The following is a 13,156-nucleotide window of genomic DNA, read 5'->3' on the forward strand; positions in this document are numbered from 1 at the left end:
AGCCATCAGTGGCTCAGGCTAGTGTGCAGGGCCGAGTGACTGGCGGTGGGTCCAGGCCCCACCCCCGCCCAGATGGTGGAGCCTGCAAGGCACCCCCAGGCCTGCTCCGCCCTACACCAGAGCTGCACCAAGAGGGACTCGGAAATGACTCCAGCAAGAACTTCTGGCCTGGAACGGGACCCGGCAAGGCTGACCGGGGCAGGGATGACACCAGCCACCAAGAAGGGAGCCGGGAAGGGAGAAGGGTTCTTGCCCGTGTCTTACGCCCAGAGGGCTGAGGCAGGTACCTGGGCATGGAAATGTTCTTTCGATGCCACTTCCTGGATGCCGGGGGATGGGGATGCCTTATTCAGGACGGGGCTCCTCTCCCTGATCTCACTAGTCCCTCGTGGTTTGGCTCATACTAGAGGCTCATGAAGTAACTGTTGAATGAAGAGAAGTGGGGGGACCTCAGTCCCTCCATAAGTGGACCCGAGGACTGGTGGGCTGGACCTCATGGCACATTTCTCCCTAACTTCCCTCCTCCTTCTGCAGCCCCTCAAATTCCCCTTCTTCCTCAGCCTCTCCCTCCTGGGCTGAGGGGGAGGGGCGGGGGACGGTCCCCTGGCAGAGCAGGGCTCGCTTGTTCCTTGTAAATGAAGACCATAATTAACATTAAATTAAGGTAATACAAATGAAGGCAACATAGAGGCTGACAAGATGAGCGTTTGGGGAGGCAGTGGGGAGAAGTGATTCATATTTTTAATTTACTGTACGGATGGGCCGTGTGGCTGGGGAGCGGGCGGCTTGCGTGGAGGGGGTGTCGCCCCGCGATGTTTGCTGGGCTCCAAGCGAGCACACAATGACTATTAAACTCAACTGTCCATATAATGGGACAGATTCGCCATGACGCCCACCGAGCACCAGTAGCCTGGCCGGGCGGGCTGTAAATCCTGCCCACACGGCGTCCGCCTGCCCACCTGCCCGCCCAGTCCTGCTTCGCCCCGGTCTGAGGCAGGGTGGGCCTAAAGGGTGCCAAGGGGGTCTTGGCCCTGGGGCAGTAAGGGGTCTTAGGGAGTCCGAGCCCCTTACTCAAGCCAAGCTGAGTGCTGGGAGGTACTGGCGGGTACTGGAAAGTTGGGACTGAAGAGACTGGGGCTGAGAGGGGTCCTGGTGCTCTCTGAGCACAGGGATACCAGGATGGGGCCGGCACGTGGGGGCCTCACAGGTGGCCTGTTTCAGAAAATAAAGAGTGGACAGTAGGTCTCTTTCCACAGGAGGGAAGTCAGTCATCATCTACCTCATCTCCACCACAGACACCATCCAACGCCTCTGTGTCGCCAGCATCTCCAACCCACTCCCATCTCCGGAATCCTCACAGGTCCCCCGGGGAAGAAGGTCCTTTCCCTAAGTGACACCCGAGACGCAAGCTGGGACTGGGCCCGAGTGGCCAATGCCTCAGCCTGTACCTCCCCCCAGCCTGGCTGAAGCCCTACTTCTGTCCCCAGAGTGGAGGCTATGCCAGCGGCCCCCGGGGGCCTGAGACACAATTCTCAGGGAGTGGGGGGGGGTTTGCTGGGGGGCACGCACGTGTCTGTCTTCCCACCCTCCCTCCCGTCGGCAGTGAGGTGCCGACTACTCCCAGGCAGCCGGGGATCCCTCCTGCTTACTCACTGCAAACGGAGCCGAGCTGCTCGTCCCTGGGATGAGAGACGCAAGTGTAATTTAGGTTTTGATATTATGAAAGTCTCGCTGCTCTAAAACAGCGGGGCACTCGGTGCCTCATTAATAAAGGATAAACTCAGAGTCTATTTACAAGGCGCTTTTTGGGGTTATTTACTCTCCAATATACATATGTAATGTTGCGCATACTTACCGCTAGGTACGCTCATCCTTCCAGCCTGGGCCTTGGAGTCACTGTGGGGCGGTCTATGGGGGGTGAAGAAGGTCACTGGGGGAAGAAGGAATGCAGAGGGGGCCACCCCGGAGAGGGGAGAGGCTCTGTGGAACATGCCAGGACCCCTAGGATGGAGGGGAGCCACGGATTTTTAGAACTAAGAGGTAGAAAGGACAGGGCACCTGCCGCCCTCCCTCTCCCCTTCCTGGAGCCCGCCCCCCTTAGAGATGGGGTATAAGCTAAATCCCCTGAGGGTCCCTCCAAAGCCCTGGGGCTGTGCCACAGCTGCTTCCCTCTCTAGAAAGGTCCCTGAAGCCCCCATGGCTCTGAATGGAGGGTAGCCACTTCCTGTCCCCAAACTCGTCCTGTGGAACACCTCACCCCAGGTGTCAGCCCTGCCCCCACCTCTGGGTGGTCAGGGTCTTCCTCAAGCCGATGGGTGGCTCCATGTCAGTTTCCAGGGCCATGGGCTGTGCAGGGCAGGAGCCCTTCCTGAGTCCCGACTCTCCCCTGCAGGAGCGGTCCCGGCAAGTCTGTAACTGTCTGATGACATGGGGCCCATTTCCTGCTCCGCTCCGTCTGAGTGGAGAGGGAAGAGCGAACAGCCCCCCCATGCACCCATTCAGCAGGTGCTGGGTTCAACTCATTTTTGGTCTCTGACCCTCATAGTCTCCTCCTGAGTCCCTGGGACTTCTGCTCATTCAGTCCCTCTGCCAAGCATGGGTGCCAACCCACAGGTGCCAGCCCTTTCCACGAGGCACTCTGAGCTCTGCCCACTCTTGGAATTTTTAGAGCAGAGAGGAAAAAAGGACAGGATATGTGCCACCCTCCCTCTCCCCTTCCTGGAGCCCTGCACCCTTAGAGATGGGGCACAAGCTAAATCGCCCTAGGGTCCCCCCAAAGCCCTGGGGCTGTGCCACAGCTGCTTCTCTCTCTAGAAAGGCCCCTGACATCCCCATGGCTCTGAATGTCCCCCGTCTCTCCTTGCCCAAGAACTGGCCATTCTCCAAGGCACTGAACATCCCCAGATGTGGGCCTGGCATGGGTGGGTGTCAGGGCCCAGAGCGTGAATGGGGGAGCCGGGAGAGGGGGCGGTCCATTCGCCCATGCACACTGCAACTGCGAGTTTCGAGGCTCTGTGCTTGCCAGGGAGGAAGGGCCCAGCCTGGGGGTGATGATGGTGCCAGTATGTGTGGGAGGGAAGGGCCACACCCCACTCCACCCCTGACCGGTCTGGAACAAGGAGACATCTGGTGGCCACTAGGAGACCTGCAGCACTTTTGATGGCAGCCCTGGGTGCCCTCAGGGTGGATCAGTGCCAACTTGGGAGCTCAGGGGTGGAAAAGGATGAAGTTCCGGGGAGCAGGAGGCTGAGGGTGTGTGTGGGGGGGGGGGGGCGGGGAGACAGAGCAAGGCTTGTCCAGGGGCACACAGTGGGTCTCTCCTGCTTCCCTCTCAGTCCCAGAGTCAGGGGCCAGCTGACCTGGGGGTGCTGGACGGAGCAGGGATGGCAGGCAGGAAGAGCTGATCTATCATAGTTGGTGCACAATGAGCCATCGCCACCCTAATTAAAGATGTAATTACAACAAATACATCCCAGGCTGAGAATGAATGACGGATGGCGGGAAGGCACCTTGTAGCCAGCATAGCCAGCAGCCAGGGCCCCTCTCGGGCACGCCACCGCCCCAGCCCCGCGCTGGGACTAGGCGCCCTGGTATCGCCAACAGGACGGTGTCAGGCAGGGGCCTGGGTGGAGACAGGAAGATGGGAAGGAGGTGAGAGACCTAGGTCAGGCGGGGAGAGGGCCGGCAAGGAGGGGACAGCGGCTGGGCGCTGACTGGGGAGGCGGGTGTGCAACTGGGCCCCTCGCCCTCACCCCAGGGTAAGTGCAAGACCGGCTGGGGACGTACTGCCTGAAGGTCTGGCTGTCTGGTGGGCTCCTGTCCTTACCTGGCCAGAGCCCACCTGAAGGGAAAGAGTTGGGCACCTCTTCAGGCTGTTCCCCTAGTCCCCCATTTCCCTCTACCTGGGATCTGAGGCCAGCATCCCCCTCCCTCAGAAAACCCCAAGGACACGGGCAGGTCACTCAGAGGCCACGTGCTCTGTGCTCATCCCAGGGCCAAGGACCGCAAGGCCTGCCTGCAGGGGAGGTGCCGTGGCCCCTGCCTCTCAGTCCCATCTGCCGTGAGGGCCCCTGGCCGGGTCCTTCAGGGTGTGCAGGCTGCCCCCAGGGGAATGAGGGGGCGGTGGGGAGCCCAGGCAAGCAGGCGAGGGGAGGGAGGGAAGGCCACTGACAGCAGAACAAATGCTTGTAATTTTATAACCAATCTCAGCGTGTCCGTGGGGGGCCGTTTGTGCCTCCACTCAGGACCAATCAGCCTGACAGAGCTATGAGTCTGCCTGAGTGAATGTGAGCAGCCCCCCGCCCCCCAACACCACTTACTGCAATCTCATTACCCGCCCAGCGCAGGACTGGCCCGAGCGATGGGCTGTGGGGAGAGGACCTTAGCGGCCTGGGCGGGGTCTGGGGTGGGAGCGGGGGGTTGGGGCGCAGCGCAAACCACACACTTCCTCAGCACCCGCCGGGGGACCGAACACTCAGGATCCAGGGAGGGGACAGGGCCCTGCCCTCAAAGGGTTTCCCATCACTGGGGGCAGAGCGAGTGAAGGGCAGGGGTGGAGGGGGAGGGCCGGAGCTCCCAAGTGGACTTGGCTTCCGGAAGAAGGGCTGCCGAGGGAGGGAGTGTGGGGGGGGCGCGAGGGGGCTCAGGAGCGAGTGGGCAGTGGGGGGCTCAGAGAAATCCCAGTGCCGAGAGGAGGGTGGCTGGGGAGGGGCCGGCGGCCAGCGGTGGATATTAAAGGACGGCCTTGCTGGATATCTGGCTCTGGGGATGGCTATGTGCCCATTAGTCTCTCTAATTGTCAAAAATCTAATTTAGTGTCTGGAGCCCGGGCCGGCCTCGGGTTAAATGGAGGGAGGCAGGCCCAGCCATAAATCTGCCCGCCCAGCCTGGGCCGGTGCTAATTCTGCAGTTAAGTGAGGGGGTGAGGAGGGGTCTGGGAAGGGGTATCTCTGACCCTGTGTGCCAGGCCCCGCCTGCCAGGTCAGACTGGAGGAGGGGAACTTGCCCAGGGCCCATCTGGGCCTCGCAAGGGCGGCGCCTCGAACCAACCAAGAGCTGTGGGGCCTGCAGGCTCTGCTCCGCTCGGACACACGGGGCCCTGCGAACTCGGCTCCCAGTGCTCTCCAGGAGGCACACGCTTCTGTCACCGAGAGTCACACCGAGTGACCAAGGGGTTGCCTGTCCCTGTTGGAGACTGCTGGAGGGTCCCGGGTGGGAGCCATAGGCTGTTCCTGATGGGGCACACATACGCAGCCTTCAGGACCCCGCTACATGAGGGGCCAGCCCCGAGGGCTCCGCGTGGCCTGCGGCAGAGGGGGGCTTTCCACCTGGGTTGGTAATGGCCGCGCTCCCCTCAGAGCTGCAAATTGAAAGCAAAGGGTGTGGCAGGCGCAGCGGGAGAGGGTGGGGGCCGGAGAGGGCTCCCTGAGAGGCTCCGCTTCCGTCAGGGAGGAAAACAATTTCTCCTGGCTTCGGCTCCATCTCACAAGGCACCCACCCGGCCTCTCCTGCTGCTAACGAAGTGCCTTTAATTAGCAGCCTAATAAAATGCTCTTAATTGGCAAAGCCAATGAGGAAGAGGAGAGGTCTCCTCCCCTCAGCCCTTGCTGGGGTGGCGCAGCTCCTGGTTTCTGGGGGGGGAAAGGGGGTCCAGGCCCAGGGGCTTTCAAGGTGGAGCCCTCCAAGGCCAGTGAGGACACTGGGTTTGAAGGGGAGCCCTCCAACCGAAGAGCAGAGGGTTCCATTTGGGGCTCAGGGCGGGGCACTGGGAGATGCGGATGGCCCGAGTGGTCTGGTGGACTCAGTCTTCCTGGCTTCTCTGGGGAGCTGCTTGCTTGGAGCTGCCCCTCAGCCCCCCAGTGCAGTCTTGGACAAGGCGAGGAGCCGCTTACCTCACTTCTCAGGTCCCAATCTGCAGCACGCCCCATACTGACCCCTCCCCGGGGCGCCAGTGCCTCAAACTGCCTGAAGGTGTGCAGCACTGCAGGGAGGACTCTGCTACCCAGCACCTAGCCCTGAAATGAGGCCGGACTCACTGAGGACACGAGGAAGGGGAGACGAAGTGTGTGTGTGTGGGGGGGTGGAGCCCCTTTCTACTGTGCCTGCAACGTCAATCCCAGGCCCCAAGATGGGCTGTAAGAGAAAGGGCACGGCAGTGTTTTCCCGGGACAGGCAACGCTCCCTTCCTCCAGTCGGCTTGTTGGGGTGACTCGGTAAACTGCACGCCACCTGAGTGGGTGTGTCTAGAAGATCGGATGTGACACAAGGGAACACAAGGGAAACCCAGTCTTCCCTCCCACTATGGCGGCCAGGGATCTGATGGAAACTGAGTTCAGGACCCAGGGTGGGCTGAGAGGTGACACCCTGTCCCTGTTCCCAAGTCACACATGAGGGAACACTATTTGTATGCCAGGGACCCCACACTTACAGACACACCATTCAGCCCTGCCTGCTTCTTTCCAAAGTTGGTTTTCTCACATCAGATTACCTTAAAAGCTCTCTGCGCATGCCCGCAGTCTGTCCAAGAAAAACTCATTGTCCTTGATGTTGGGGCAAAGAGACAAGACACTTTAAAAATTCACTTTAATCTTATTTGTATTTTAAGTTACTTCTTTCTGAACAGTTAAAAAAAAAACACCAACAAAACAAAACACTATATCACCATGATCCTAGGCTGTGAACATATTGGTATATTGACGACACATCACCAGAACATAATCACAGAAGTCAAAGCAGTCAGTATTGAAGAGTCTAGAGAACAAAGGCCAAACAACAGAAAGCTCGCAAGGCAGCTCACATTTGTTGCCAGACTGGCCTGGCCTGGACAGAGCTGGAGGCCCGTGAACATGTCCCAGGACTGTCTGGGTTGGGCTGAGCCATCACTGATTTGAGGTGTTGGTTTCCTTGGTACCCAGAGATCTAACCTTCCTGGCTGGTCTTCCCTCAGTGTCCACGGAGGGAGCGGGAAAGGGCGGAGGGGAGATGCTGTCTCGGGCTCTGTCCTGCACTGACCCACATACACTTGTCCATCAGGAGTGGAGGGCACCAGCTGGGAGGGGTTGGAGAGCACGGATCTTAGATGTCACTCTACCTCCAGGAAAATTCCAGACCATAGGGTATTCAGTTTCCAACAGAAGAGGTTTCAACACATTAAATCCCATCTGAAATCAGGAAGCCAAAATCATGCTCTTTTGGCTTCTCTCCGCAGTTGAAGGGATTCTGACGCCACATGAACTATAGGTAAAAGGCAAAGCTCTTTTCCCTCAAGACACGGCTGTCTTTCTGGCACTGGTTAAGGAGCTCTGGTCTCAGCGAGAGGCAGTGTGCAAGAGGAACCCCTGGGGTGGGTGGGAATCTCCCGAGAGGCTCTGGTGCAGGGAATGGGGGAGCGTGATGGGAGGAGAGAAGGCCAGGAGAAGCAGGGGCACCATTTCCGGTTCTGATCATGGGAGTCTTGAACTCATCCAAATGAAGAAGATCAGGAAGGGGGGTGAAGTCACACAGTATTCATCTAAGCATCCCTTTCCATCTGGAAGCCCCCTGGATTCTCACAGAAGCCATCGTGCAGCCTAGCCCTCGGGCCTGCGTTATTCTCAACAGCTTCTTCCTCAGGTATGGTAAATGGAAGACACCAAGAGGTGTCAACAGTACCTTGGTCAACAGTACCAAGGTATCCTAATTCTAGGAGACAAAAAAAAAATCATCCAAATCATTCCCCATGACTAAACCCTCCTCCAAGCCTTTGCTAGTTCCCACACACTATCCAGTGCTAAGTCCAGGAGTAGATCAACCAGGGCAGTTTGGACCAGCGGGTGCCAGGAGATGGTCAAGGAGAGGAGTGTGGATCTTCTCCTTAGCTCTTGACTGTACAAAAAAAAAAGCAAAAAAAGCAAAAAAAGGCGAGAAGGGTTTTTTCTTTCTCAAGTAGAAAATAACGATCAAGGGGTGCCAGGGTCTTTCTCAGCTTACAAACTTATTGTCAGAGTTCTTATTTCTGGAGTTCCTGGTGGAGTCACCAAGAGAGAATTTTGCCAAGGGACAAACCTATGACGCCTCCTGCTCCCTGTTCACGTCTGGCTTTACAGCCAGCTGCACCGGTGATAGTCTAAGGCTACTCTCAGCGGCAGAGACACAGGCACGCACAGCACGCCCCAGTGTGGACTGAATGCTCCCACCAGGCTCCTCGCTCCATCCCATCTCTACACACTAGTCTTCTAGTCTACACTAGAGAACCCTCCTTACAGAGCCAAGGGATGCTTCCTGCTCCTCTCCTACCATTCCTTTAAGAGCGGAGACTTTTCTTTGTTTCTCTCTTCTTTATAAAAAGGTCAAACTTTACATTTATTCTAGCCCAGTTGGGGATTAGTGATAATCAATTCCCACTGAAATCATGCAGAGATGGTAAGTGGGGTTTACCTTCTTTGGAAATGAACTTCTACTTACCTGATTATTTCTTCTACAATGAACTGGTAAATGACCCCCAGAGCTGAGAAATGTGACTGACTCAAGTTTCTTAGACCACTTAATTTCATTTCCATTTCTAGTAGCAGCAGTGAACAACTTGGAGAATAGACTCAATGGAGCTAATGGCTCCAGACGGCAGTTGGTCCATGCCAATCGCATGATGGACGGAACAAATCCCAATCAGTCTAACAAACAACAAACCCTCAACTGCACCTAGAGGGGACAGCACCGCCCCAGGCATCAATGAATATTCAACAACTCCCATTTTGGAATAGCAGCATATTACAGAAGGGCGAGTAAACTTATGGCTACTTGACAATGTTTTGAAACAGCTGGACACCCTGCCTCTTGCAAGGCCTGCCCGGTGTGTTTTTCAAGGCTGAGAGCCCCTGCGCTTATCTGTTGCAAAATCCTTAACCAATATCAAACTTGGTATTAGTAAACACAATAGACAAGGAGTTCTGATAGTGGATAATTAGAATACAGTTCTCTGTAGCATCTGGTTAGTTGAGAAAGTAATTACAGTTTGGGAATATTTCCCAGGTCATGATAGATCATAACACTGGAAACTTATTTTTTAAATATGACTTGGAACTAAGAACTTAAAAACACTCATAAAGCAAGATGGACCAACACATCTGCATAACCTGCCTCTCATTCTAGAGGACTGACTTTCAGTGTGGGGCAAATGCTCCCTTCTTGCAAATCAGAAGACTGCAGTTGACTTTTACTTCCTGACCCCCAGCAGAAGGGGCCCTGGCTTGAAGGTCACTAACGACTGGATCCCATTCTGAGATTTTTCTGTAAGTGGTTTAAAAAAAAAAAAAAGTTGTTTTTTTTTTTTAATTTAGTTGCTTTGATAAGGAAATCCAAAAACACATTGTGCGCTTCGTGCCTTTAATGGGGGCACCCATTCCACGTGAAATGGTTGAGCAGGTTGCTCCTGGTACCAGGAAATAAGCTGGATACACTGCCAACAGCATTCTCTGTGCCCCTAGCTCAGGGCAACACATGTGTCCTGCACCTGATGGGCACAGAAGCCCATAACGCTGCCTCACTGAGGTCCATTTATTGACACCAACTGCCAGAGATGGTGTGGGCTAGGGGCTGTGGAACAAAATAAGGCCAAAAGGAGGAAGGAAAGGAAAGAGGGCAGTTTCTGCTCCATGAACGAACCCTGTATGCCAAACTTCACCCTGATCCCCTCTCTGGCAGCTTTGCCCTTTTGTAAATACTGGGTTTGGGAAAAGCAGAAGGAAGCTTCTGCAGCGTGGGGCTGAGATTATTAACTGACTTTTGAAAGATATTTACTGATCTACATAAAAAAAAAAATCAGCTTTTACTTTTAATGACCTCTTAAGCTACTCTGATCATCTGATCAGGGTCTTGGCAATAGACATAGGTTGCCTGGGTGCTCGTAGACCCTGATGGGAAAATAAGAGAGCCATTATACATAATGCACCAAGCGACAGGCTCTGGCCATTTCAAACCTTTCTGTAGGCTGAGCCTTACCAGTGATTTAAGATGAAGTGCAAAGCTTTTTATTACACATCTAATTGTTAATGAGAGGAAATGCAATCAGCAACTCCTTTCCACACTCAACATGGAATCAAGGAGACTGCTGAGTCCAGAAAAGATGCAGCCATTGATGAAGCCCAGGAAATTTCTGTGCCTCCCCACCCCCTCCCCATCTTGCAAGGGAGGAATGTTAGAAGAAGATGAGAGAAGAGTTATAAACAGGATGAGAGCGCCATATCTAAGAATCCACTGTGGCCACACTGGGTCACTCGCAGCAAATCCTGTGGTTGAAATTCTGATGGGATAGCACTTAATTCTCCTGAGCATTGTATTTTCTAGCTGCTATGCCTCATGCTAGCTGAGGACACTGTCTTCATTCTCTTTCCTCTCAGGTGAAGCAGGGAAAACAAAGGGGGGGGGGTGTAGGGGAGGGAGGAGAGGGAGAGGCAAAAGAGGGACAGAATGACAAAGAGATGGAAGGAAAGAGGCCTGAATCTTCTAGTATATGCATTTTCGTTTTCTTTCTTTCTTGCCCCAGAGGCTACACAGGCAGCTGTCCCCTCCTATGCATAGTGGGGCTGGGCTGATCTTGCCAGGCGCTGGGCATTCCTGCAGTTTCCGGGGAGATAGTGGGTGCTGGCGGGTTTGAAGTTGTACCCTCCTGTCCCCTAAAATTGGGTCTCTCCCAGTAGACTATACAGAGACTATACAGACTATAGTTCTTCTGCTTAATGGGCAAAGCAAGAGAGATTCTGCAAAAACACTAAATATATTTATAAGTCGTCTTTGTCTGGAACCAAATGAGGAAGAAACAGGGGCAGAGGGGAAAGGGAGGTGAGGTAAGGTTTCAAAGTTCCAATCATTCACGAAAGATAAAAGACATCTTCGATAGCAGCACGGAAGCAGTCAGCTGTGCTGAGTAGACCGTCCCGGGTCGACTGCAGACCAACTGTGTCCCAATAGGAGTCTCAAAGCCCCGCTCCTCGGCTAGTCCGAGAAGGTGGGTAGTAGTTTGACTGTTACTGTTGTTGCTCATCCTGGTATTGGCAGATACGTTAAATACCACAACTTTAATGAGTCCTGTGTGAAAACAGAACAAATAGTCATTAGTCCCATTTCCTGTAATTCTCACTTGTTCTACAAGGAAGAGAATATTATTTTAGTTGCCAATCGGGAGAAAGACTCGAGGTCCGTCCTAAGGCCTGCTCTCTGCCTATGGCACTTGGGCATTTCTGTCAAACGCTACAAGGCCTGATTAGGGACTTGGCGGGATGCACTGACATTATCAGGGCCACATGCTTATGCAAAAGTGACTCTGATCTCTTGTGGCCAAGAGTAATAGCTAGAGTGGATGTAGCATCAAGTGTTTTACTTGCAGGACAGATTAAGGAGAGTTCTGAGTTTTCAGTCCTGAGTGGCCAGGAACAGAGTTGTGTTAGTAACTCAAAGGGTATCTACGTCAAGCTACCTGGGTGCCTGCAGAAGGGAAGAGATGATGTGGTTAAGGAAAAGTCACTATGTTAGATGTACCAGGAGTGCTCTTGGAACTTTAAAAAACACCTGGAGGCACTGGCTGGAACCCTGCCCTGGAAACTGAGAGTGATGAGACTAGAGATACAAACTTAGGGGCAATCTACACTGTGATGAGACCTGAGGGTTTTTTTTTTTTTTTTAAAAAAAAGAGAAAAAAAAGCTCAAAAAGAGAGTAAGCCCAGCTATTAGGAGATGTCTGTTTCAAGGATGAGAGGAAGAAAAAGACATAAATAGGGAATCAGGAAAAAATGTTTAAAATGACAAAATGCCATAGTCGTCTGAGGAAGAAAAAAATTTGGCTAAAGAGGGGACATGTACACTTACTTATAACTGATAGCTTGTTATGTGGCGACACCGTGTCATGCATTAAGACTCTAGGAGGTGGGTATCACGACTCTCCTTTTACTAATAAAGAAGCCAAGGCTCTAGGGAGTTACACGCTCAAGGGCACACAGCTTGAATTCTCACCTAGACCTGCCTTTTGGGCTGGCCGAGGAGGCTGAGGCATGAAGCACCGCTCAGAACCTCTGTAAAAAGGTATGCCCGCAGAATGTACTGGATGTGCACCTCTGCCACAAGGCAAGTATGAGACAAGAAATCACGGCAGTCTCTTCTTTTGTGGAGCAAAAAGGGGAGTAGGGATAAGGATGAAAAAAACTACTACTTGTAATCAAATGACACTGACAAGTCAGAGCTATAAGTCAGCATAATATTTCACAAAGAGATTTCCCATTCACATATGAAATATCTACTTGGCTTAAGGATGTCCTGATGGGCACTGATTTGATCTGAGAAATACAAAGACATGAGATTTCGGGTTATTACTCTTAGCCTTTAAACGATTAAAACCATATTTTATTTTCTTAACAATACCATTATTACTTCTATCACACAAAGACTACCCAGATCTATTTCAAGAATAATGGAGAAATGAGGCTAGCTGTTGTCATGAAAGAGCATCCAGCGTGACCCCCAACCCTGTCTTGTACAACCCTGCTTCTCTGGGGCAGCAGGCCCAGGAGAGAAGGGCAGGAGGAGCACCCTGAACCAGCCATACCTGATGGCCAATATTCCATCTGCAAACTACATTGCCGTGCACACAATCCTTTGCATACCTGGGCAAATATGAGGTCAGTTTATGATTATTTATCTGGAAATATAGGTGTATGTTCGAGAAGGGGACCGGGGGGGTTCTGCTGGGGTTGCTGGGTCGTTTAGGAAGTCCCAGATGAGGATTGTGTCATCATGTGAACTACTGACAATCTGGAATTCATCAAACTGGAGTCGGAAAACTCTTCCAGAATGCTCCTAAAAAAGCAAAAATAAAACTTTTGAACTATACAAAATCAAACGGACATATATCTAGCAACACATCAAAAGGAGTTTACTGAAAGACTATGGCATGTTGGCAAATTTCTCTATTATTTTTTAGCTGCTACAGGAATTCAGAAAAGAAAACGGCTCTCTTACTTTGTACTAAAGGCAGGATAGAAAAGTCAAGTATTGGGCAGTCAACTTCATATACATGAGTTAAGACATGTCAGAAAGCATTACCAGTTTCTCACTACTTGGCTTTGGCTGAAAAGACCACTTCAGCCTCCCTCACCTTGTATCTCTCCAATATTATTCTACAGTCATAAGC

General features: G+C 52.9%; 1 protein-coding gene across 7 annotated transcripts in view; it reads right to left on the reverse strand.

The window, feature by feature from the left end:
• Window positions 1–6,576: 6,576 nt before the first annotated feature.
• The window catches only part of BTRC (beta-transducin repeat containing E3 ubiquitin protein ligase), a 195,567-nt gene continuing 188,987 nt past the window's right edge, over window positions 6,577–13,156 (reverse strand). For all 7 annotated transcript variants that reach the window (XM_055118750.1, XM_004616342.2, XM_004616341.2 and 4 more), the window contains 2 exons: window positions 12,630–12,822; window positions 6,577–11,061 (listed from right to left, as the gene is read on the reverse strand). In XM_055118750.1, the coding sequence (XP_054974725.1) occupies window positions 12,661–12,822 (162 nt within the window). In that variant the 3' untranslated portion in view covers window positions 6,577–11,061; window positions 12,630–12,660. The remainder of the gene's footprint in view (window positions 11,062–12,629; window positions 12,823–13,156) is intronic.

Source organism: Sorex araneus, chromosome 11 (genome assembly GCF_027595985.1).
Source record: "Sorex araneus isolate mSorAra2 chromosome 11, mSorAra2.pri, whole genome shotgun sequence".
Taxonomy (NCBI): domain Eukaryota; kingdom Metazoa; phylum Chordata; class Mammalia; order Eulipotyphla; family Soricidae; genus Sorex; species Sorex araneus.